Source organism: Heloderma suspectum, chromosome 4, assembly GCF_057233095.1.
Source record: "Heloderma suspectum isolate Gila_16-S chromosome 4, 16-S_ref, whole genome shotgun sequence".
Classification (NCBI taxonomy): domain Eukaryota; kingdom Metazoa; phylum Chordata; class Lepidosauria; order Squamata; family Helodermatidae; genus Heloderma; species Heloderma suspectum.
In genome coordinates, this window is record NC_139461.1 from 167,157,776 (window position 1) to 167,181,128 (window position 23,353).

Sequence of the window (23,353 nt, forward strand, 5' to 3'; positions counted from 1 at the left end):
AAAATTTAAATACATAAGCCCCCAACAGAGCAAAATCTAGTCAAATACCATTCTAGTATTTAATGGAAACATGAAATACGGTTATTGATGCACACAACCTTCAAGTCTGATCAGTGCACTCTCATGCGCCACTAAAACTGGATGGACAACGTAGGAGATTGCCTCATCTCAATGTCAGCTCATGTCCTCTCTAACCACCCAAACTGATGAGTCTCTCCTGCCTCCTGAGGCTGCTGATGTCCGCATGTGGGTGTAAAATCTGAATAGGCTCTACATGCTTAAAATGCAACATGCATGGGCAAGATCATTGTCCAAATCACGTGGACAATCTCTAGCGTTCATCTGAGATGTCAATCATGTTATTCAGGCTTACCCACATACTCCCTATCTGAACTTTATGGCCACATGTGGATGTCTGGTGGGACAGACACACACAGTGGGCAGGACAGGAAGGGATGATGTCCCTCCTACACATGGTGGGATGGAGTGAGATCATGGCAGAGCATGTCCAAAATCGGCATCTATCTTGCTCCTTGCAGGTCATCCTACTCACATTTGTTCACTAAGCACCCACGATCACTGAAGAAACTCAACAACAGTATTTTAAAAATATGTTTACCTCATCAGTGTGTAAAGAGTGAGGCAGAGTTGGTGATGATGCAAAAGGAGGTGGAGAGATGACCTTCCTTTCCTCTAGCTGGGCCATGATCTCCTTTCGTCGACGGTGCAATTCATCTAGACTGGGATGTGGCTGAAGGGGAGGCCGGCTATAAGGCTCCTGAAAATTTACAAAGGCTCATTTATTAAACAATAATTTGAATGCATGAACATTCTGCAGTATACAAATGAACCTAACGGGCTGCAGTCTCCAATCCACAATGAGGTATCCCTGCTAGATTCGTATCTCAATGAGGTTGAACAGGAGTAAACATTAACATTTGGGAGCAACACTGTGTTTTTGTCTGAATTTAGTATTAGAGCCCCTTTGGACACAAGAATCCTTTAAACAACACATTCCAAAGGAGGAAAGCCATCCAGTAATACAAATAGCTGGACATTGTGTCCCATTAGTTATGCTTTGCTTCATGCCTGGATGCTTGTAAAAAATAAAATAAAAATGAAATAAGCAATAAATCATATCAATTTTACATGATACCAAAGGAAGACATTTTAGTCAACAACGTTCTGGGGGGAAATTAGAACTCTACCTTAAATGCTGGTGTTTCCACAAGAATTCCCAATGCAAAACCCAAAAGGAAGATATTGTATTTTATTATTAAAACTGATTTTTGCAATCTAAGTATAGCAAATTGACTTCAACGTTCCTTGCTACAAAATGTACACTTCATTAATTTACATAGTGAGCAATTGGTACAGTTCCAGATTTGAATTTCAATCACCTAGGTTAGGGCTGTTGGATACAGAATTGAGCCTTCAAGCACTGAGGTGGTTTTCTGCAAAAATTTTAACGAAACTGATTTAGCATGTCTGATTTATATTTAGCAAACAAAACTAAAAAGTGCAGCACGTTATTTTTACATTCTATATAAAATTGCAAGAGAGTTTCCAATAGCTCTAAGTATTTGAACTGAAATATTTCGTTAAGAAATCTAACAAAGCACACAAAGGGTTGGATCCAATGGTATCTATTCTGCCAGTGGAAGGGAAACCAGTGGCTGAATGGATTTCTCTTCCTCCCTGCAGCTCCCCTCCATGCCCAAATCTGCTCTGAAGGGTTGGAGGACCCCTCTGGGGCAGATCGGGGGGGGGGGTTTCAGGGGGGAGGAGAGGATGGAAAGTTTCATTGTGCAAGCAAATGTCTGCTCACACAACGTGGATCCAGCGCATAATGTGGTTTAAAATTTACTTAGAAATTTACTTTACTTAGAAATATTTTTTTTGAAAACTTGTAAGTATTTTAATACATGCCAATTTACTAGCATGCACTATCCTTACATTGGGCTTGTTCAGACAGAACCCTAAACCATGATTTACTGTTACCATTATGAAAATAAGCCTGTGTAAGCCTCAGGCTTGTGTGCCTCCCACCCCCTATCCTCTGGTGCAGCCACAAGAAGTTCAGAAGCTTTCACTTCCATTTTAGATTAACTGCAGCTTGTTGTGTTGCATAGCTTGTTGAAACAAACCAACTTCAAATAATAGTTTATAAAGCTTGTTTCAACTAACATGTGAATCTTGTTTCAACTAAGATTTGCATGTCATCTGAAACCTAAACTGTAGTTAAACTAAAATGGAACATTTTGATCTCACTGTGGCCTTGCCAGAAGAGGAGAATGGGGGAAAGAGCATGTGAGCCTGAGGTTTCCTGTGGTTTGTTCTTGTAATGCTAAACAATGGTTTAATGTTAGACCTGAACACAGCCACTGTTTAAGTTTTAAGAGAGAAAAATGAAGGCAATGAAAACTTCTAGCATACTAATTTTATCATGCCTGAAGTGCTGTGCATTAGATACATAGATGTTTCCTAGGTATATCCATCTGAACAAAGTTAATTACAACTCTGAAACTGTCTGGTATCCTACCCATTAATGATATTACTATTAATTTGATGCAACAATGCATTTTTCAGAAATGGGAAGGTTTCCACAAAAAAATATGGAAGTGGAAAATTTTCTGCAGAAAATATTCTGATCCACATCACCATTCCTAACAATTGCAGCTCCCATTTAAAATATGCAACATTTTGCCGTTATGGTTGCAAAGGTATGCTTAAAAATATATGAGCAGTGTCTGCTGAAATCGCAGAAGCCAGAAGAGTTATTAAATAACATCTTCATAAGAAATGGACAGAACCACCTAGTTCCTGTAGAGGTATAGAATCATTCTGCTTCTTCAAATTCTGGAATAGACCAAAATAGTTTCTGCAATGCACTCCAGAAGGGGATAGTATTTTTACTAATCCCTTGTGCTTTGTATCCCGTTAAGGGATGTCTTCATTGCAGAGTAAGTAAAAAAGCCCCAGATCTTTGGGGTGAGAGGAGCCCAGTTTGTGCTAGACACCAATTTTTCATGCCTCAAGGCCTCATAAAAATGTAAGAGCCGCCATGCTGGATTGTAGACCAAAGGCCGATCTTGCCCAACGTTCTGTGTGCACTATTGCCAACCAGATCCCTTTGGGGAGCCCAAAACAGGACCTGCATGCAGTAGCACCTTCCCTCTCATGTGTCCCAGAAACTGCTATCCGGAGGCATACTGCTGCTGATACAGAAGGCGATATATAGCCATCATGACTAGTAGCCATTGACAGCCTTATCCTCCCTGAAACAGGGAGGGAGAGGCAAAAATACTTCCTCCTCCATCCAACAGAGGCCTCTGTGGGCCACTCTACTGCAAGCTGTGGTTCTGGTCCAGAATTTTTTGGAGTGGGGTGTGAGGTGGACCTCCATCCAATCTCTTGATTTACAGCAACGGACGGTAGGTCTTCAGTGCCTTGGACCATCCTTTTTCATGATCAGTAAAAGCAATATAAATTACGTAAAATCATATAAATCATTTAAAGGCGCAATTCTATGGCTGGTAGACAGTGGCTAGACGGCCATAGGATTGGTTGGTTCCCAGAGAACTGCCTCTCCGCCCCCTGCCACCTAGTAGGCAGCACGAACATCCCCAGGCTCTGGGCTTGTAAGAACAGTGCAGAGCAGGGCAAAAAGGAGAGTTCCTGGGTGAGAGGGGCAGGGAGGGCAGACGTGCTGGTATAACGCTTCTTAGGTCTGCCACCCCCCCCCCCCAAGGTCCCGCGGCTAGACAGCTGAAATCGTCTCTGCTGCCAAGGGCTCCTTGGAGGGCTCTCTCAGTCTAATCCAGTAGCCAAGTCCAGACACAGACAAAGGGATTCCTTTCAAAGCTTTATTCTTCTTTTACAACTTAACAACTATACCGTTTACAACTAGATCTGAGCAGCACAGTACCTATGCCCTAAGTTGGAACAGTTGGTCCCCGTTTGAAAGGGAATTACTGGCAGACCCCTGAACTTAAGGGCTAGGGAGAGTCCCTCCCCTTTTCCCTTGGATCCTCTGGGCGCAGCCGTTGTTTGCGCGCCAACCAGGCACTACGCCTCCCTTCCGCGCCCTCCATCTGGCGCCGCTCTCTGCGTCTGCGTCGCGCATCCACCAAGTCTGCTATCTGTGCTTGGTCACTCCCTGGACTGCTAACTAAACTAGGGATGCTGATGGGAGGAATCTCCATCAGCTGTTGGTCCTGGGAAAGAGGAGCGCGCTCCTCTCCCAGGAGCGACTGCTCTTCCTCAGAATCAGAACTACTCTGGGATTCTATGGGCTCAGTGTCCACCCTGACATCTGCCCACCTTGCATTGGATAGGCAGTCGCCTCTGAGTTTGGAGGCGGCTGCCTATCCTGACAGGATTGCTCCCTTAATTTGTTTAATTTATAAAAGGCTGCAACATGTAGCTTTTTAATTGAAGAATTTGAGTTACTCTGGTGTAGATTTTTATTTTATTTAAGTCAAGGGTGTGCGACTTGTGGCCCTTCATATGTTTTGGTCTACAATTATCATTAGCCCTGGCCTGCCTAGCCAATGGTGAGGGATGATGGAAATTGTAGGCCAAAACATCTGGAGGACCACAAGATTTAAGTGCAGAATACTAACAGTCCAGATCTATGATCAAATCCCTATTTGGCCATTAACTTACTTAGTGGCCCTAATCAAGCCCAGATCTCTGATTATCTGATCTGTAAAATAGGACCATAAAGAGTTGCTATGAAGATGAAGATTGTACAGGATTTTGTACATTAAAAATGCCAAGCAAAATAAAAGAATAAACAAGAAATAACATATACAGCCCATACTCTGTGATATGAAGGTCTGATCTGATTCAGATGTGGACCAACTGGATAGTAGCCCTCTACTTGTGGGTATCTGTCTCTTGTTTCAGTTACATATGGCGACACAGTTGGTGGAGGGATTTCAATGGGCACGGGGCTTCCTCGGATGATCTCTTCCCGCTGGTATGGCTGGGCAGGGGGGTACACGCGCCGGCTGTCATAGTGAGGAGGGTACATGGGTTGTCCCATGGGAGGATATTGCTGTGGCTGGGCACTGTACTGAGGATTCACCATGCGATCTTGGAGGTATGGCGGGTAATGTTCTAAATAAGGAGGACCCGGTTCAGGAACAGATGGAGGAGGTCGGACAAATCGAGGCATACACTGCGAAGACTGAGTTGCAGGATAATATACACCTAAATGCATGAAACAAGATTTTGGAAAGATGGTTTAGCCAAATTCATTCTGTCTGCCATTTCAGAAAACTGGACTCTGAAAGAAATAAGTTTTCACTTTAAGTCTGCTGCTCAGTTTATGTTTGAAGACATGCGTTCATTTTCACAAGCTAAATCTGTTTTGAAAGATCTGGGAAAGCTTCACATTATAACTACAGCATTCCCCAACTTAGTGCCCTCCAGATGTTTTTTGACTACAACTCCCACAACCTCAGCCAGCATGGCCAATGGTCAGGGATGATGGGAGTTGGAAACAAAACATCTAGAGGGCACCAGGTTGGGGAAGGCTGGTCTTAAGAAAGATAATTGGCATGGGAAAACATCTGGAAGCATCTCTGGAAGCCACTAACTACAGGCTGTTTCGCACAGGAATCTCTGAAACAGGCCCAGCATACATAGAAGTCATTCTAGTCTTCTCTGCAGTGACTGCCACCACAATTGCTCATCTACTCACTCAACTTGGAAATGTTTAGCTTCTTTGGGCGACAGCAACAGCCGGAGTCAGTAAGTCACTGCTGTATTTTCTGGTCTCTCCCTCTCTGCTGCCCAAAGAACCAGATGATGTTAAGGGAGATGCACATGCAAACAATGGTGGCCATACTGCTAAGAGGGCTAGAACAGAGCTCTCTGGTTGGTTGTACATGTCAAACCTTACAACTGCTACAACCAGCTGGAAGCTCCTGTGTATGTGGGGGCTAATTCACAGGCTCATTTGTGCATCCGCCATATGCTCCACAGATAATTAGAGACAGAAACAACTCCCAAGGATGTGCCCCATTTCTTGTACACCTTGCAGGAGATGCAGTCCTATGACATCAACTTGTTCTTCTCCAGGCTCAGATAAAGTAATGCCTCTTTATCCCATTTCATTAGCTTTCATAACAACCAAACCCCCTTGAAGCTCTTTCCCTATTTGCTGCACAATGAATAAACGTCTTCCTTGTGTCTTACTATAATTGGCTCTCTCCTTTAAGCCTTCTCCACTGGGCTTCCTTGGCCACAAGGCTACACGTCTCAAAAGTTCAGTGCAGCAAACACAAACTGCACCTTTTGCTTTTTCATGTACAATCTCTACACAAAATATGGCCAGCATTTTTAGAAAAAGAAAACCACCATTATATCTTAATGAAATGAAATAGATAGCTTCCATTTCCCATCTGGAAAAATGAGATTCAGTACTGAATTGTTAACATCATTTGGTCTTCTTAAACAGAAGAACGGTAGCAATTATAAGGAGAGGTGTTCATTCTTGAACTTCTAGCAATCTGGGATAGCAAAATGTAGATTCTTGGGAATTCCTGTTTTAATTTAATAAAAATGTGTAAGTAGTCTTTGCAAAAGGTCTCAATGTCTGGAGATGGGAATTCCGTTTCCTGCATCACTCCAGGTACATGCACATCCTTATTACCCCTCTTCCATCTATAACTTTACACCTGTACTTACACTTTTCCTCGCCACAGAATTCCAAATACTACAAGTATCTGGTTCAGGATAAAGCTTGCAATTGCAAAATAGACATGTTTACACAAGTTGTATTGATCTGCATCATTCTGAACCCAGAAGCTGAATTCTCTGGTAAAGAATTAGGATTATATAGTGCTGCATATGAACAGCTGCAAAATAGGATGCACGAACACACAACTAAATAGTGAGTAGAGAGAATATTTCCTTTGCATATGGAAAGGGTGATAGGTTGGGCAGAAGATTTATGGCACACAGGCAGCTAAATCATAAAAGTGTCAAATACTGATCTAGTTTCTTTGAAATCCAGTGCACATGGCAAGAAACACATGGCCTAATGGGAAAAAATACATAAGGGTATCCAACAGGAACTTCTTCCACACACAACACCTGTTTTACTATGGGGCCTGATATGCTGACCTTTTTATCCGGCATATTCCATAAGATGGTTGGGAGTCAAAGTGTCAATACTGAAACATTAGAAGTCGGAATTTATATAGATATTTAGCACCTCATCCTTTCTCTAGGGCTCCCAAAAGAACCAAACTGTCACCCCAAGCCAAAATCTTACCCAGATGGCGATTACCTGGCTGGTAAGGTGAAGGTTCAAATGGTGGAGCTGCTCCTCGAGGATCTGGGTAAAACACATCTGTTTGCTGAGCTGGATACAACTGGGAGCCTCGTGGTACCATTTGGAGCTGCTTGCCAACCGATATTGGAGGCAGGTCAGCAGGTCCCCGGGGTGCCACTGGGTGGGAGTTTACTGGTAAGGCAGGTAGAGAACTCTTGGGAACAGGTTCCAGCCTAGAAGAGATGGACCACGACATTACAAACTTGATACATGCCACCAAGTATTGTTGCTTTGCAGCCATTTATTCTGTGTGTGGGTGTTAATGGAGACTCCCCACCCATTTGTCTCCAGCAATGATAGACTGAGGTGGGAGGCGTAAAAGCACCACCAACACCAGTAAATTGATTATGCTTCAGGCATTATATGGATCCCAGATTAAATTCTAGTTGATGCTGCAATCCAGCTTTACAGAAAATCAGTAAGCAAAACAAAAGCTGGGACTTAAGCAACTCTCTTTCATAACCACAATGAATACAACAGACAAAGATGAACACATTTTATCATCTACTGATGACTTCCTGCCTCTCCATTTACTATAATACTGAGAAGTTAAAACAAATGTGTGTGCTTTCCTGTTTAGGCCACTATGCTTTGGCTCTTATTTGGGGACAACAGGCACACTAATATTATTATTCTATTTCAGTTCCAGTCAAAAACTGGTTTAACTCCCTATGCCCTGAAATAGACAAGATAATCCACAGATGGAAATAGGCTTGCGCACACACATCAGGAAGTGTTGAACATAAAAGTGGCCTATGACTTTCAGTGAGATAAATATTGGCTGCAAATGTATACTCTCATCTACATTAAGTGTGGACATGACAGTAATACAATGCAGATGCAGGACTTCAGCATTTGGACCACATTTGAATGTCCATCCAATTCATGCACATGGAAGCTATGTATGGGCTGGTTTCTCTAGCCTGGAAATGGGTACTGGCAATTTTTGAACATCATAGAATAAGCGTACAAGTCAGGAGGTGATCCAGGGGCACTGCTGCTGTGGTGGTCATTTTTCCCAGGTTTCAGGGCTGAATCATAGCTGGAGTCGGTTCCACGAGAGATGAGTTGTGTCACTGCACTACCAGTTGAAACAATCCCATTTGGCAAGGCAGAAGGTTTTCTGCTGGGCAGGTCTACGACCCCTTCATCTGAGAGGATAGGTGCTGCTGACAGGCCCACTTCATTCAGTTGACCTAAGGAGCCACTCAGGGGTCTTCGAGGAACGAGACGTTTGTTCATCTTACGAAATCTTCAGAAAAAAGAAATTGCAACAAATGACTGAAGAATGAGAAATGGCTGACTTTCAGCAGTTACATTTCTGACCCAAGACAGGTGCTACAGGGCAATGCTACATCAGGCACGATAACAGGAATGCTTAATATACTGAACCTTCTTGGTGCAATAAGGTCAAACATACGATGCATCACCAGGCAGCAAAATACTGTGGTTGAAAAAACCCACAAGAAATTCTGGGAAGGTCACCTCCAGCATTTCCACTCAGCCCTGACCTATCTAATAGCCTGCAGTGCATTTTATGAAAAGCAGGACACAATTCTAGTTCCACAGTAAACCCCCCCACACTAGTATCTATGGAAACAACAAATATAACATATAAACAAACCTTTGCTAGCATAGAACAGACTCAGTCAAGAGCTATGTAGAATCATCTGAAAACCAGGAAGCTGCGCTACACATATATATGCATTGCTTCCTGCAAGTTTATCTGGCTCGAGAGTTCAGAAACATCAAAAGAAGTCTCAATGTGCAGGATTTGCCAGAAGAAAAAGGGAGAGAGTATGGATGCAGTGGCGGTGAATTCTTTGCCCTGGGGCAATCCACTGCACACAGAGATGTGTAATTCACAAGCCACCCTCGTCTGTTTTCTCACTGGCTGTCTGCCCACACCTCCTAAGCTGAAACATTAAACAATTTAACTATGTTTGGGAGCTTTGCTTACAGAGTCTTCCAAGCCTTTCAGACAACATAACACTCAATAGTGCAAGATAAAAAGGAAATCAAACTGTCTTCTACAAGCTTTCCCTCATCTAGTGAATAGAATGTACATAATCCAACATCTTAAAAGATTTTTAAAATCAAAGCAAGAACTTAAGAACATAAGAGTCCTGCCAAGTCAGACCAAAAGGTCCATCTAGTCCGGCATCCTGTTTCCCACAGTGACCAACCAGGGGCCTCTAGGAAGCTTGCCAGCAGGGCATGAAGGCAACACCGGACTCCCATTGTGGCTCCCCAGAAACTGGCATTCAGTGGCATCCTACCTTTGAACCTGGAGGTTCCATAGAGCCGCCATAAGTAGTAGCCATTGGCAGCTTTATCCCATGTGGGTTTATCCACCCCCACCCCCTGTGATAATTTATGAAACTTTATCATGTCCTCCCCTTAAAAAAAAAACCATTAAAAAATCTCCTCATAGAGAAGTTGCTCCAACACACTAATCATTTTGATTGCCCTATTCCGCACCTTCTCCTGCTCTACAATATCCTCTTTGAGGTGCAGCAACCAGAACTACAAACAGTATTTCAAATGTAGCTGACACCACAGATTTGCATAAAGGCATTATGATCCTGGCAGTTTTATTACAATCCCTTTCCTAATAATCCACAGTGTGGAGCCTTTTTCACAGCCACAACACACTGGACCAATGTTTTAACTGAGCTATGCATCATGCCCTCAAGATCTTTCCTGGGTAGTCACTGCCACTTGAGACCCTATCAGCAGCCCTATTCACACAATACTTGGGCCTAGGGCAGTCCTGTCGTGATGCTGGAGCAAGGCCATGCTTCTTACCCCACCCCAACATTGCATCCCCACATTTGCCCCTTCTTCCAACATCCACATATTGAACATGATTGTCTGGGACCTCACTTCTCACTCCTAACTCCAGATCATTTATGAACACATTAAAAAGCACCAGTCCCAATACAATTTTGGGGGGGACCGAACTGCTTACTACCCTCCATTGTGAGAACTGTTTTTCTACTCTTTGTTCTCTGTTTTTTAACCAGTTCCTAAACCACAAGGTATCCTGACCTCTTATCCCATGACTGCTATTTGGTGAGGGACTTCTGAAAGCCAAGTGTACAACGTCTACTGGATCATCCCTATCCAAGTGCTTGTTGACACTCTCAAATACCTCCAAAACAGGGAGTAAGGTAGCATCTCCCTTTGCAGAAGCCATGCTGATTCTTCAACAAGGCTTTTTGTTCTATGAGGAACTTGTGGCCTGCAGGGAGAATATGGAGAATATATCCAGCAGACTAGCTTCTTCTTCTCCTGGCAGGGAAAAGCTCTTCTCTCCAATTTCAACAATTCACATAGAACAGATATTAAGCTAGCTGGCCTGTAATTTCCTGGACCCCTTGTGAAAAATTGGTGCTATATTGGCTACATTCCAATCCTCTGGTTCAGAGGTTAATTTTAAGAACATTTGTTTGTTAAATGATCAGAAATTTCAAATCAGAGCTCTTTAAGAATTCCTAGATTGGTTTGGACCTATTTTTTAAAAAAAAATTATCGATGAGCTCTAGAATCTCATCACCACTATTTTATTTATTTATTTGTAAATTGTCATGTTCTACCAAATCCCTATTTAGATGACTTGAAAGTTAATACCCTCATCCCTCTTAGGGATGATTCATCCTGAACCAGATGTTCCCCAGCTCCTGCTCACACAATCGTAACACACGGATAAATTCACCATCTTTAGAAGTAGAATGAGACATGGAACCTTACTTTTCTAGTTCTTCCTGCGAATGTGCAAAGGTGCAGCTGGCCCCACGGGGGCACCCTCCTCTCTGCTTCATGTCTCGGCACATATATGTCTTGTACTTGCTGTGCTGAGGAGGCTAAAGTAAGTGATAAAATAAGGACGCTGACACCAAAATAGTGACAAACCCCAAGATTATTCTGAAAATAATGCTCCAAAATAAATTCAGGAAATACAAATCCTAAAGGAAAGCTGTGTTTGAGAACTAACCAAAGATGAATGGGATTCACAATTAAGGTTGCAATCCTAAACATACTAGGAAGGCCCACTGGACACAAATGGCCTGGTTCACACATAATGCTAACCCACGGTTTATTTAAAGCATGATTTGTTGCCCTACTCAGGGTCTGTCTGGCAGACAATAGAACAAACCACGGTTTGTTTTCTTAGTCCCTGGGTTGTTTGTTTCCCTCCTCCTTTGCCTGCTCTCTCCCTGCATCCCAATTGCACGGAAAGAGGCTGTGTTTTTTTTTTTTTACTGCTCTTGCCTGCTGCCTCTGTAGCCTGCTGAAACAGCCCACGAACAACCCACAGTTCTGGGTTCACATGCAACAATAACCCATGGTTTAAAGAGCCCACATTTCGCAACCAAACAAAAAACTGTGGATTTTCTCTGTGGGTTATTCATGGTTAATGTATATATAGTTCTGGGTTCACACATAAAAGCAATCCATGATTCAACAAACTATGGTTAATTAAACCATGGTTTGTCATTATATGTGAACCAGGTCAAAGGAACTTATTTCCAATTAAATAGGAAATAGGATTGTGCTGCATGTACTGTGACAGCAGACACGATTATTGAAATTATCAGTCACATCATTACTCAGTGCCTTGATGGTGTTAGGTATGGAACAGCTGGTAGATAATCCCCTTCCCAAGTATGCAGCAATTCCAGTTTAATAGGTAGAACTCCCTTTTTAAGTCGTTTTACCATCAGAAATCCAACTGTTCCAATGAGGATCTTATATTTTCCTCTCCCTTAATGCTATAAAATTTGTAAAATATTACACAAAAGCAAAATAATTGCTAAACATTTGACTGGTTTTAAAAAAAGATTTTGCGTCTATCTTGACTGGTCCTAGAGACAATGCATATCCATCAAGCTGTGTTTAGGCTATGGGAGGATTCAGTCATCACAGCAAACTATGGTTACCACAAGCCAAGAAGTGGAGGAGGGAATAGAGAATCTGTATACAAAAATGGGGGAAGAAGGGCAGAGTCTGCAGCATGTTTCCAACAGCCAAACCATGGGTTGGCTGTCATTTCTGAACTAGGCCTATTATGCGTGCTCTCTCTCTCTCTCAGGATCTTTTCTCTCAGCTTTATTGTGTTTACAAAAATTCAAAACAAACAAGACAAAGAGAAGTATCACACTGTAGCAAACCATACACAAGAAGTAAGATAAGCTATTATTGTTTAACATCTTGTTCCAATAAAGCACCAAGAACCTAATTCTCGATAATATTTCTTCCATACTTGCTGCCTTTCACTAATTTGAATGTATTAGTGATCACCATTCCCCCCGCCGCCGCCTCCAAATACTAGCTGAACACAGATAGATCTTTTTTGTAACAGAAGACTTTCTCCAGTGAGCAGCTATGATTCTTTGTTACAAATAAAAGATTTATGAAGCACTCCAAATTTTCCACCTTTTCTCTTATAGTTTTCCACTTTTCCTCTTATAGTGGAGCAGTTAAGTCAGGATTTTGACCAAATCATACACTTTGGCTTAAAAGCATCAAACTTGCCATGGAAAAGCAGTGATAATGACTAAATATTTCCTGATATGGATCCGTCTTGACACCTACTCCTTAATTTTTTTTTCTAATTCTTATATTTTGCTTATAAACATTTATTGTCTACATCAAGAGGATGTTCCCACTGGTGATTGCACAGTCCCAAAAGAATTAGATGACAAACAAATTAAATGTCAATAGGCAAAGAAAATAAATCATCGAGTGTGCAAGTTCACAATGTTATATGAAATCCTACACACGCACACACACACACATTATATGAAATCCTATATGCACACACACACACGCAAGTGGTTCACTAGAAAATGTTGCTTAAAAAATGCAAGATTCTGACCACATTTGCACATCGCAAGAAGCCAGAATTCTAAAGCCAAGCAAACCATTGATCTTCCTTCCATGGTTTATTTATTGTGATGTGTGAATCAGAAACTCTGGCACAAACCATGGATAGATGGTCTGCAATTTGTGTAGCCGCTCCCACTTTCATGAGGAGTCAAGCTGGAGTGATAGAGCAGGTGCAACTGGGCTGGCAGAAGCAGATTTCCTTTCCTCTTCCTTCCCACAGCAGCCCCTCCAGCCTCCTGAAAGTGCTACACAGATGCCTCAGGGACCCTGCTGGATGGGGTGATCTGTGGTGCAAAGGGGAGGGGGAAACCCCAAAATCGGGCACAGACTCCGTGGACTTCAACTCCCATTTGCCCCAGCTGGCATGGTCAGGAATGCTGGGAGTTGTAGTCCAAAACATCCAGAGGGCACTAGGTTGGGGAAGGTTTATGGTATAGGTTATATACTCTGCAAAGTATATAACATCATTACTGTTCTTCATTAAATTATTCTTGAAAACAGTTTCCTCTATGGTGGCAAAGAGCAGTGCAATTAAGGGTGGTACTATAGCACTGGCATAGGCCTCTGCATTTAGAATCGTAGAATAGTAGGGTTGGAAGGGGCCTACAAGGCCATCGAGTCCAACCCCCTGCTCAGTGCAGGAATCCAAGTCAGAGCATCCCCGACAGGTGGCTGTCCACCCTTGTCTTGAATACCTCTAGTGTGGGAGAGCCCACCACCTCCCTAGGTCATTGGTCCCATTGTCATATTGCTCTAACAGTCAGGACGTTTCTCCTGATGTTCAGCCGGAATCTGGCTTCTTGTCACTTGAGCCCATTATTCCGTGTCCTGCACTCTGGGATGATCGAGAAGAAATCCTGGCCTTCCTCTCTGTGACAACCTTTCAAGTCCTTGAAGAGCGCTATCATATCTCCCCTCAGTCTTCTCAAAGCTAAACATGCCCAGTTCTTTCAGTCTCTCCTCATATGGCTTTGTTTCCAGTCCCCTGATCATCTTTGTTGCCCTCCTCTGAACCCTCTCCCGTTTGTCTGCATCCTTCTTAAAATGTGGTGCCCAGAACTGGACACAGTACTCCAGATGAGGCCTAACCAGTGCTGAGTAGAGGGGAACTAGTACTTCCTGGGATTTGGAAGCTATGCTTCTATGAATGCAGCTCAAAACAGCATTTGCCTTTTTTGCAGCCACATCACATTGTTGGCTCATATTCAGCTTGTGATCGACAACAATTCCAAGATCCTTCTCGCTTGTAGTGTTGTTGAGCCACGTATCCCCCATCTTGTAACTGCGCATTTGATTTCTTTTTCCTAGGTGCAGAACTTGGCATTCATCGCTGTTAACTTTCATTCTGTTGTTTTCTGCCCAGCGCTCCAGTCTATCCAGATCACTTTGAATTTTCTGTCTTCCAAAGTATTAGCTACCCCGCCCAATGTTGTGTCATCTGCAAATATGATCAGCATTCCCTGCACCTCCTCCTCCAAGTCATAAATAAAAATATTGAAGAGCACTGGGCCCAGGACTGAGCCCTGCAGTACCCCACTCATTACCTCTCCCCAGTTTGAGAAGGTCCCATTGATAAGCACTCTTTGAGTCCAATTCTGTAGCCAACTGTGGATCCACCGGATCGTTGTTTCATCTAGCCCACTTTGAGCTAGTTTGCTCATCAGGATATCATGGGGCACTTTGTCAAAAGCTTTGCTGAAGTCGAGGTATATGATGTCTACAGCATTCCCACAGTCCACAAGGGAGGTGACTTGATCCAAAAATGAGATCAGATTCGTCTGGCAGGATTTGTTCTTGACAAATCCATGTTGGCTTCGAGTAATCACAGCATTGTTTTCAAGGTGCTTACAGATGGATTGCTTTATCATCTGCTCCAGAATTTTCCCAGGGATTGATGTCAGACTGACTGGTGTGTAGTTCCCAGGTTCCTCCTTTTTACCCTTTTTGAAGAGAGGGACATTAGCCCTCCTCCAGTCATCTGGCACTTCACCCGTCCTCCATGACTTCTCAAGGAGAACAGACAGTGGCTCTGAGAGTTCTTCTGCCAGTTCCTTTATTACTCTAGGATGCAGTTCATCTGGCCCTGGAGATCTGAACTCATTCAAAGTAATTAGGTGTTCCTTGACCATATGCCTATCGATCTCAAGCTGCAATCGTGCCTCCTCAGCCTGTACTTCACCTTTGCCAGGGGGATCGTAGACCCTCTTTTGGGAGAAGACTGAGCCAAAGTAGCAGTTGAGAACCTCTGCCTTTTCTTTGTCATCTGTTATCGTTTTGCCATCCTTATTTAATAGCTGAGCCACCATTTCTTTCCTCTGTCTTTTACTATGCATGTAGTTGAAGAAAGCCTTTTTGTTGCTTTTAGCCTCCCTCGCTAACCTCAGTTCGTTCTCAGCTTTAGCCTTCCTGACGCCATCCCTGCAATTCTGTGCTACCTGCCTGTACTCTTCCTTTGTTCCTTGGCCTTCTTTCCACTTCCTATATGTGTACTTTTTTGTTTTCAGCTCATCTCTAAGTTTTTTTGTGAAGCCACATTGGCTTCTTCTGCTGTTTTCCACCTTTTCTTCTTGTTGGAATTGTTTGTAATTGTGCTTTGACAATTTCCTTTTTTAAAAGCTCCCACCCATCTTGGACACCTTTCCTCATTAGAGTCACTTGCCATGGGACCTTACTTATCATTGTTTAGAGTTTATTAAAATCAGCTTTCCTAAAATCCAGGGTACGCGTTTGACTACACTTGGCTTTTGCTTCCTTTAGAACTCAAGTATAACATGGTCGCTTTCCCCCAGATTTCCTGTAACTGCTACTTTATCTACTAAGTCATCCCTGTTGGTTAGGATCAAGTCAAGGATAGCCAATCCTCTATTTCCTTCCGCCACACAAGTCAGGAATTTCCTGGAGGGGCCTTGTTTTTGCAGAATCTGTCTCCCAACAAATGTCGGGGAAATTGAAGTCCCCCATTACTACTACATCATGCTTCCTTAAAACATTGGCTATTTGCTTTTCAAAAGTTTCATCCTCGTCTTCTCTTTGATTGGGTGGCTGGTAGTAGGCTCTGACCACCAGGTTCCTTTTATTCTTTCTTCCATTTATTTTGATCCAGATGCCCTCGATGGGGCTACCAAGCTCATCCTCCTGTATTTCTGTGCAGAGATACGTATTTTTCACATACAGTGCAACCCCACCTCCCTTTCTGTTCCTCCTGAACAAGTTATATCCTTCCATTGCTGTATTCCAGTCATGAGAGTCATCTCACCAAGTCTCAGTTACACCTATCAAGTCATAACTTCCCTCTTGTATTAAGAGTTCAAATTCGTTCTATTTGTTTCCCATACTCTGGGCATCTGTATATAGACATCGAAGACCATGTGCTTCATAGTCTGGCTTTCTTCCTACATGTTTCAGAAGGCTATTACTGGGCGCTATCAGAGCTGTTCTCTCCACTGCAGTGCGTGAACCTTTGTCCATTGTTACCCCCAACTTTACGTCTCCCTTCCCCGTAGCATTCAGTTTAAAGCCCTACTGTTGAAGTTCTTCATGCTGTGACCAAACACATTCTTCCCAGCCTTTGTGAGGTGCAACCCGTCCCATGCCAACAGCCCATCTTCCAGGAAGTATAGCCCGTGGTCCCAGAATCCAAATCTCTCTCGTCGGCACCACCTTCGTAGCTAGTCATTCACCTGGAGTATTTTTCTTTCCCTTTCTATCCCTCTTCTAACTACTGCAAGGACGGATGAGAAAACTATCTGGGCCCCAAAGTTCTTGAGTTTCCTTCCCAAAGCTTCAAAGTCTGATGTGATTTCTTCGTAGCTCCGCTTGGCGGTATCATTTGTTCCCACATGGATGAGAAGAAAAGGATACCTGCCAGTGGGCTTTATGAATGCAGGCATACTTTCAGTCACGTCTCTAATCCGTCCTCCTGGGAGACAACATACCTGGCGAGTCCACAGGTCTTCGCGACGTACTTGGGTTTCGATCCCACGCAGCAAGGAGTCTCCCACTACTACTACTCTTGTCTTCTTGTTGTTGTAGGCCTGGGTTTCATCGCCTCTGCTTGGCTGACCTTCAGCCTCTTGCTCACTCTCATGCAGTGTAATTTCTTCTTACAGTTATATGTATCTGTTCATAGCACTATTTCTGAGCATAGCCAAGAGTTGTCCACCAAGCATGGTAACTTTGGATCTCTTTGAAATACCATTTCGCATACATGTCCTCCTTGACAGATTGCACACACTGCATGTTGGTGGAATATTCTCCAGAAATTGTGGCCTTCTTGAAATCAGAAGCTGCTTTGCCTCACTGACTTTGCACAATCTATTGGTCCTATCCAACAGAAGTGCTACAAACCTTTCAGGTCACATCATGGTATTGTGTATGTGTTGGGGTTTCTGCTAGTGTCAAAGATGCAGTTGTGTCTTCTGGAAATATGTCCCATATGTCCCAAGCTATCATTCTACTTTTCCCAGCAGAGGACAAGGTCATCCCAGTGAGCATGGGCCAGCATACTAGACAGTGTCCTGTGCCTGAACGCAGAGTTGAGTGGTACACAGTGCCACTCATAGAGGACATTCCCCTGGAAGTCTGGAGAGGTTGAGATGGCCCAAAGCTAATTATGGGGTGCGCACCTCCATTTCCATATTAATTTCTGTGTACACTGAGTATTATTTGGATGGCAGTACTGTGCTGGCAAGTGTTTTGTACCTTTGGTACCTTCTGCCCAAATGAAGAATGGTGAGAAATGCAATGTTATATCAGCTTGTAGAAGACACTCTGCTGGAGGTTTTGGTGTATGATTTCGGATGGCCCAAAGTTTATTGTGAGGTGCACACCTCCAGTTCTGTACTGCTTTCTACATACACTGGATATTATTGGTATAGGGGTGCCAGGCACATTGGGCATACCCCCAGTCTGTTCTTCATTTATACGTATTTTGACTATTACTGGCATGGTGACGATGTGCTTGCCAGTGTCTCGCACCGAAAGTGTTGGTGCAGAAGGGTTGCTGTGATCATAAACAGTATTGTGTTAGAGTGTGGTCTCCACAAAAAATACTTTGGATCTTGTATTCCCCCTATGCTGATGCTGCATTAAGAGGCTCCACCTTGCTGGATGGCAGGGCCAGCCCTGAGTAAGATTTATATAACATTGTAATTACACACAAAACCGAGTGATTCCTGCAGGTCTACCACCTATTTTCTATCTCTTGGGGTGTAGACCTTGCTAGAAATCACACATGGTAACATTTCTTTGTCCTGACTCATGAACTAAATGCAGAATAATGCTTTTGACAGCCTACTGTCTCCCCCCAACCCCCCGCGACATTGTTTACTTGGATCCAAATTTTAAAAAATGTTTAGTATGGGTCAATGCATAAGTGTATTAAGTTTCATATTTTTAACCCAAAGTGCATGATTTTAAGCTCAACTGCTCTGCTATTAAATCACATAGAGCAGGGGTACACAACTCACTGCCTGCAGACAATCCCCCCAAGTCTTAACTGCAGTGCCCTAGGCCCCCCATTGCTGCCACACACACCCCATTTCCTCATACAGAACACTTTTTCCCCGCTGCTGCTAGCAGTAAGGAAAGAATGATCTGCATGAAGATCATGTATGTGCGGCCCCCCAGCTAGCATCACAAATGCTCTCGTCACTGGAAAGGTTGTGCACCCTTGACATAGAAGGATAGTTAATGGGCACTCATAACCTATAAAAGATGTGGGTATTTTGTTCCAGTATACTCTTATGATTGAATAAAACCATGAAAATGTACAAAATTCACGGGTCTTCCCACATGTTCAATAGATTGATCCTGGCCAGGATCTGAAGAACTACTTCAGCATTCCCCAGGACTTGGGTATGCCTGGTTGGACCTCCAGCCCTGGAGCAGCAGACCCACAAGCCATATCAAAAAACTGCATTTGAAATGCCTTGGTTTCAAAAGAGTTTTATCGTGCAGGATGGGAAGATTTTTTTTAAATCGGTCTCTTTTTTTTAATGTTGCCAGTTGAGTTTTTATAGACTTGCAGGCAGTATAGACACTCAAAAAAGACATCACTGTCTGTAGTTAAATACATTTATTTTTGCTGGACCACTACGATCTCCAGTCAAACTCTGGTAGTGCTTCGAAAACTTGCAAAACCTCTTTGCCCAGAAACCGTTAACAGGCGAGAAAAAATTAAAAATGTATGTGCCATAAGCAATGATGGCTTTATCATAAGCCCTTCAAACCTCTGTACAACCTCAGTGTACACTGTGCACTGTTTTTTTCTGGAAAAGGCAGCTAGGGAATAGACCCATATATCCTATTGTTTACAAACAGATTCTCTTGAGAATCTCTTTGATTCTCTTGAGTACTTTCTTTGGGGAACTCAAAGCATTCCATGGATCCATTACCTCCTCATCTGTAGGAGAATGTACACTTTCCCACTATGAGAAGCCCTGCACCACACTATACCTGCTGCTGATCTGCTCCTTTCTTGCTGTGATTTTGGATGTAATCAACCAGCCCATGTACCACAGTCCTCACAGCAACCAGTCCATTCTCAAGCTGTTCCCATGTAGGTGGTGGGGCATCTACAGTGTTCACAAGAAACAGAACAGCTGAATCACTGTCTCTCATATATAAGACATCCTATAGAAACATTTCCTGAATCTTAACAAGCATCAGCATTTTTAAGTGTGCCAAATTTAAGTCAGTTTTGAAGAAGGAATAAATGGCATGTAGGACTAAAGAACTGATTCAGGAAAGTGAACTCTGATTTGCCAGATTCAGGGAGAAGAAGCAGCAAACTCTTTCTGCTTGTTGGAATTTGTTGTTATACGTGGATATTTTTCTTTCAAACTTGGCACGCACAATATCATAGGAAAACACAGTGGCTGAAACCGAGATGCCAGCAGGCACCAGATGTGAAGGAGAGAAAACGACTTCAGGGTGGGAAGTCAGGAATACTGGGCTGGACTGCCCAATAATTTAAAAGCCACCAATAAAGTATAGATGAGGGTGCTCTCTTTCAATTCCCAGGTCTGTGTCTTTCTCTTAAAAGTTGTTTCAGGAACGATAAGGAGAAGGAAACTAGATCACTTACCAATTCTTGACGTTTCCCTATTGTAGTTTTGAATAAAGTTAATGAATTTGAAATAATTTGTTAAATGTGTAAGTTAATTAACACCTGTAGTGTAATGAAACTGCAAGGATTCAAGCCACAGGTGACAGAACTGAACTTCTTGATTAACTGACAAGAATTCTTGATGATTACTTCTACAGTTCAACTTCACCTATGGGTTGAATCAAGATTATGGATTTTTATTACACTACAGGTGTTGATAAACATCCTGGCATGGATAGGTTAACTAACAGTGCATAATGAATGGTCACTGTAATTATTTTACATAGATCCAAGAATTAACGTAATTATCACAGTATTTCTTGAATTTCATTCCCCTCTAACCTCAAACATTTTTCTTCTTCTCCCTAACCTATTAATCTGCGAATTCAGGATTATGTTCCATGCACTTGGTGAAGTGGACCCTAGTCCATGAAAGCTTACGCTATAATAAATGTGCTAGTCTTTAAGGTACCACAAGACTCTTCCATGTTTTTTTTTACAATTACCTGGACTGGGATCAATATTTGCTAAGAGTTCTAGATGAGGTCGGAGCCGGTTCAAATTGGCTGGGTCACCAGTCCGCTGGAGAGCGATGGTTAGTTCCTGAACACTCTGTGCAAAAGAAGCTGGGGTCTGCAACTTAAGATATATGAACACATAATAATTAGAGCCGTTCCCTGTGCCCCTGGAGGCCACAATCAGTGGACCACACCTAAAGGCATATTTTCAAATTACTTGTCTCAACCACACCAAATTTGTGTGTCTTGATATGAAACCATTTGTTCTTTCTAACACAAGAGACACACTTAACCATCCAGGATTCCGTACCATGTGGTAGGGGCTGTAGAGTGGATAAAAAACCACCCCCACCATGTGCTGTGTTCAGATGACACACCACCCCGCATCGTGGGAGGTTATGCAAATGGAAGTCATATGCACAGCACGTGTGGGGGCGGGGGCGAGAAGCCATGATGGCTTCTTCTCCCTACGTGATCGTCCAAACACCCTCGGTGTCTGCTTTGGGTGGTTTAGATGATGTCCAAAACTGTACTATATTGAAGGGATCTCCCTTTTGCTGTGATGATGAAAATCCATCCTGTATATCTAAAGTTATGCAGTTTCAAATTTCGTATTTTAATCAGTTACAAGTGAACAAGGGATGTTTTTCAACAAAGTCAGCTAGGAATTGTGAGGGCAACCAAGAGAGAGATGCTGACAACTATGCTAGTGAGCAGATTTTGCATTCCAAATGGCTGTCATACAATGAGGCAGCAAAAGTAGCTAAAGATGAGCTAAAGGAGATGAGCTAAAGTAGGTTGGGGAGGAGATGGAAATGGGCAGCTGGACAGAGGACAATGAATTTAAATACCTCTCTCTGCACCAAACTACCACACATCCCCCAGAACTGTAGCATTCCACAGCACTACTTTAAGACTGTAAGAAGAGCTCTATTGTGTCTGATCTAGCGGGACTCTTCTGTGAGTTCTTATGGTAGCGCTGCAAAGGAGGGATTTAACCCTCCTTTGCAGCATTACTATAAGAACCTAAGAAGAGTCCTGGTAGAAGTCTCAAAAGAAATCTTATTACGTTCTCAAAGAAGCACTGGAATTAACACCAGTGTGAGGCGGTGTTAATTCCCCTATAGCAGAGATATGAGGGGACAGCTTTCTAACTCTACAGAATCTACTCTATACTGGCTTGGCTTCGGACAGCCTGCAAATTATCTTTTCAGCCACCCAAGCCAAACTCGACTGAGCATGGAGGAGTATTTAGCTCCCTTTCCCTCTGTAGCACTGCAGTGCACCTCCCCTCCCTCCGCAAGCAGCCAGCACCCAAAGCAAAGCACAACACCACAGGGAGAAGGGGGTTTAAAGCCCTCTCTCCCCAGGCTGTAGCAATTCTGTTGGAGTGCCAATACAGAGAGAGGGGGGAGGTGAACTCATACATGTATGTGTACGTAAAGGTGCTTCAGTGTGTGTGCAAGGAAGAGTGACAGGCAGGGAGCTTGCCCATGTGACAGGATAACAATCTACACAAGAGACAGAGGGAGCTTACATGCATGTTAGGGAGGGAGGGAGAGGTGGTGGTGCTTATATTCACATGTGTCTTATGGAGGGTACTCGAGTATGTGCATATATCTGGGGGGGTTCCAAGGGTATGGGTGTGAGAGGTGTTTGTATATACATAAGTGTTTTCTAAACCCTCAATGGCATTATCTTTTAATGCACAATGGCTGCATTCGTACATAACACTAAGCAAGGATTTGTTTAGCCTAACTGTGGTTTGTTTGAATGTCTAAACCCATCCCAGGCAACAAACCATGGTTTATTTTTCAGCAATAAACTCACATTTGAAGCCACAGTTTGCTGTTGAATTATGAATCCTGGCTTGTTTTAAATGTACCTTGTTGTTACATCTGAACCTGGAATCTCAGCTTATTCCTTGTTTGCTTCAGTGCGCTCCCTCAGCCACTCACTGAGCAACAGAGGCATAAGTGACTATAAAATGAAAGCACACCACAGGCTAAGCAACTTTTGGTGGTTTTTTCCCCTGAAATCACCCTCCTGCCTCCTCTCTCTCAAGTCAGCCTGCCATGGAGGGCAGTAATAAATAACTCTCAAAAGAAACAAAGGATTACTGGCCTTTCCTCATTAGTTGATTTTTATCCTGAGCTTTGTTGCTGGGAAAATGACCACAAGGTAGTTAACATCTCATTGACCAAACTTAAGTGTGTATTCGATGCATGGGTCCTGGTGACAGGGGCAGACTTCATGAGAGGTGGAGTTCAGGGACTGCTCAGCAGCACATCATGCGCTGACTGCAATGGTTTCCAGATGTACAGAAAGCAGGGAGGGGTCCTCCCACCTGTTGTGGGCAAAAACATTTCCAAGTATAGCATGCATGTCACACAGGCAAACTGTTGTGGTGGCGGAGGTGGTGAAAGAGGTAAATACCCATGTTTGATATCCAAAACATCTATGGGCAATAATTGGGTAAAACCTCCC

At 43.1% G+C, this 23,353-nt stretch overlaps 1 protein-coding gene across 3 annotated transcripts in view; it reads right to left on the reverse strand.

The window, feature by feature from the left end:
* The window catches only part of RC3H1 (ring finger and CCCH-type domains 1), a 96,176-nt gene that overhangs the window by 10,443 nt on the left and 62,380 nt on the right, over positions 1-23,353 (reverse strand). For all 3 annotated transcript variants that reach the window (XM_084851192.1, XM_084851194.1, XM_084851193.1), the window contains exons 7-13: positions 20,855-20,987; positions 19,697-19,815; positions 11,102-11,214; positions 8,319-8,600; positions 7,304-7,521; positions 4,826-5,217; positions 620-778 (exon numbers count right to left, since the gene is read on the reverse strand). In XM_084851192.1, coding sequence (XP_084707318.1) covers positions 620-778; positions 4,826-5,217; positions 7,304-7,521; positions 8,319-8,600; positions 11,102-11,214; positions 19,697-19,815; positions 20,855-20,987 — 1,416 coding nt within the window. The remainder of the gene's footprint in view (positions 1-619; positions 779-4,825; positions 5,218-7,303; positions 7,522-8,318; positions 8,601-11,101; positions 11,215-19,696; positions 19,816-20,854; positions 20,988-23,353) is intronic.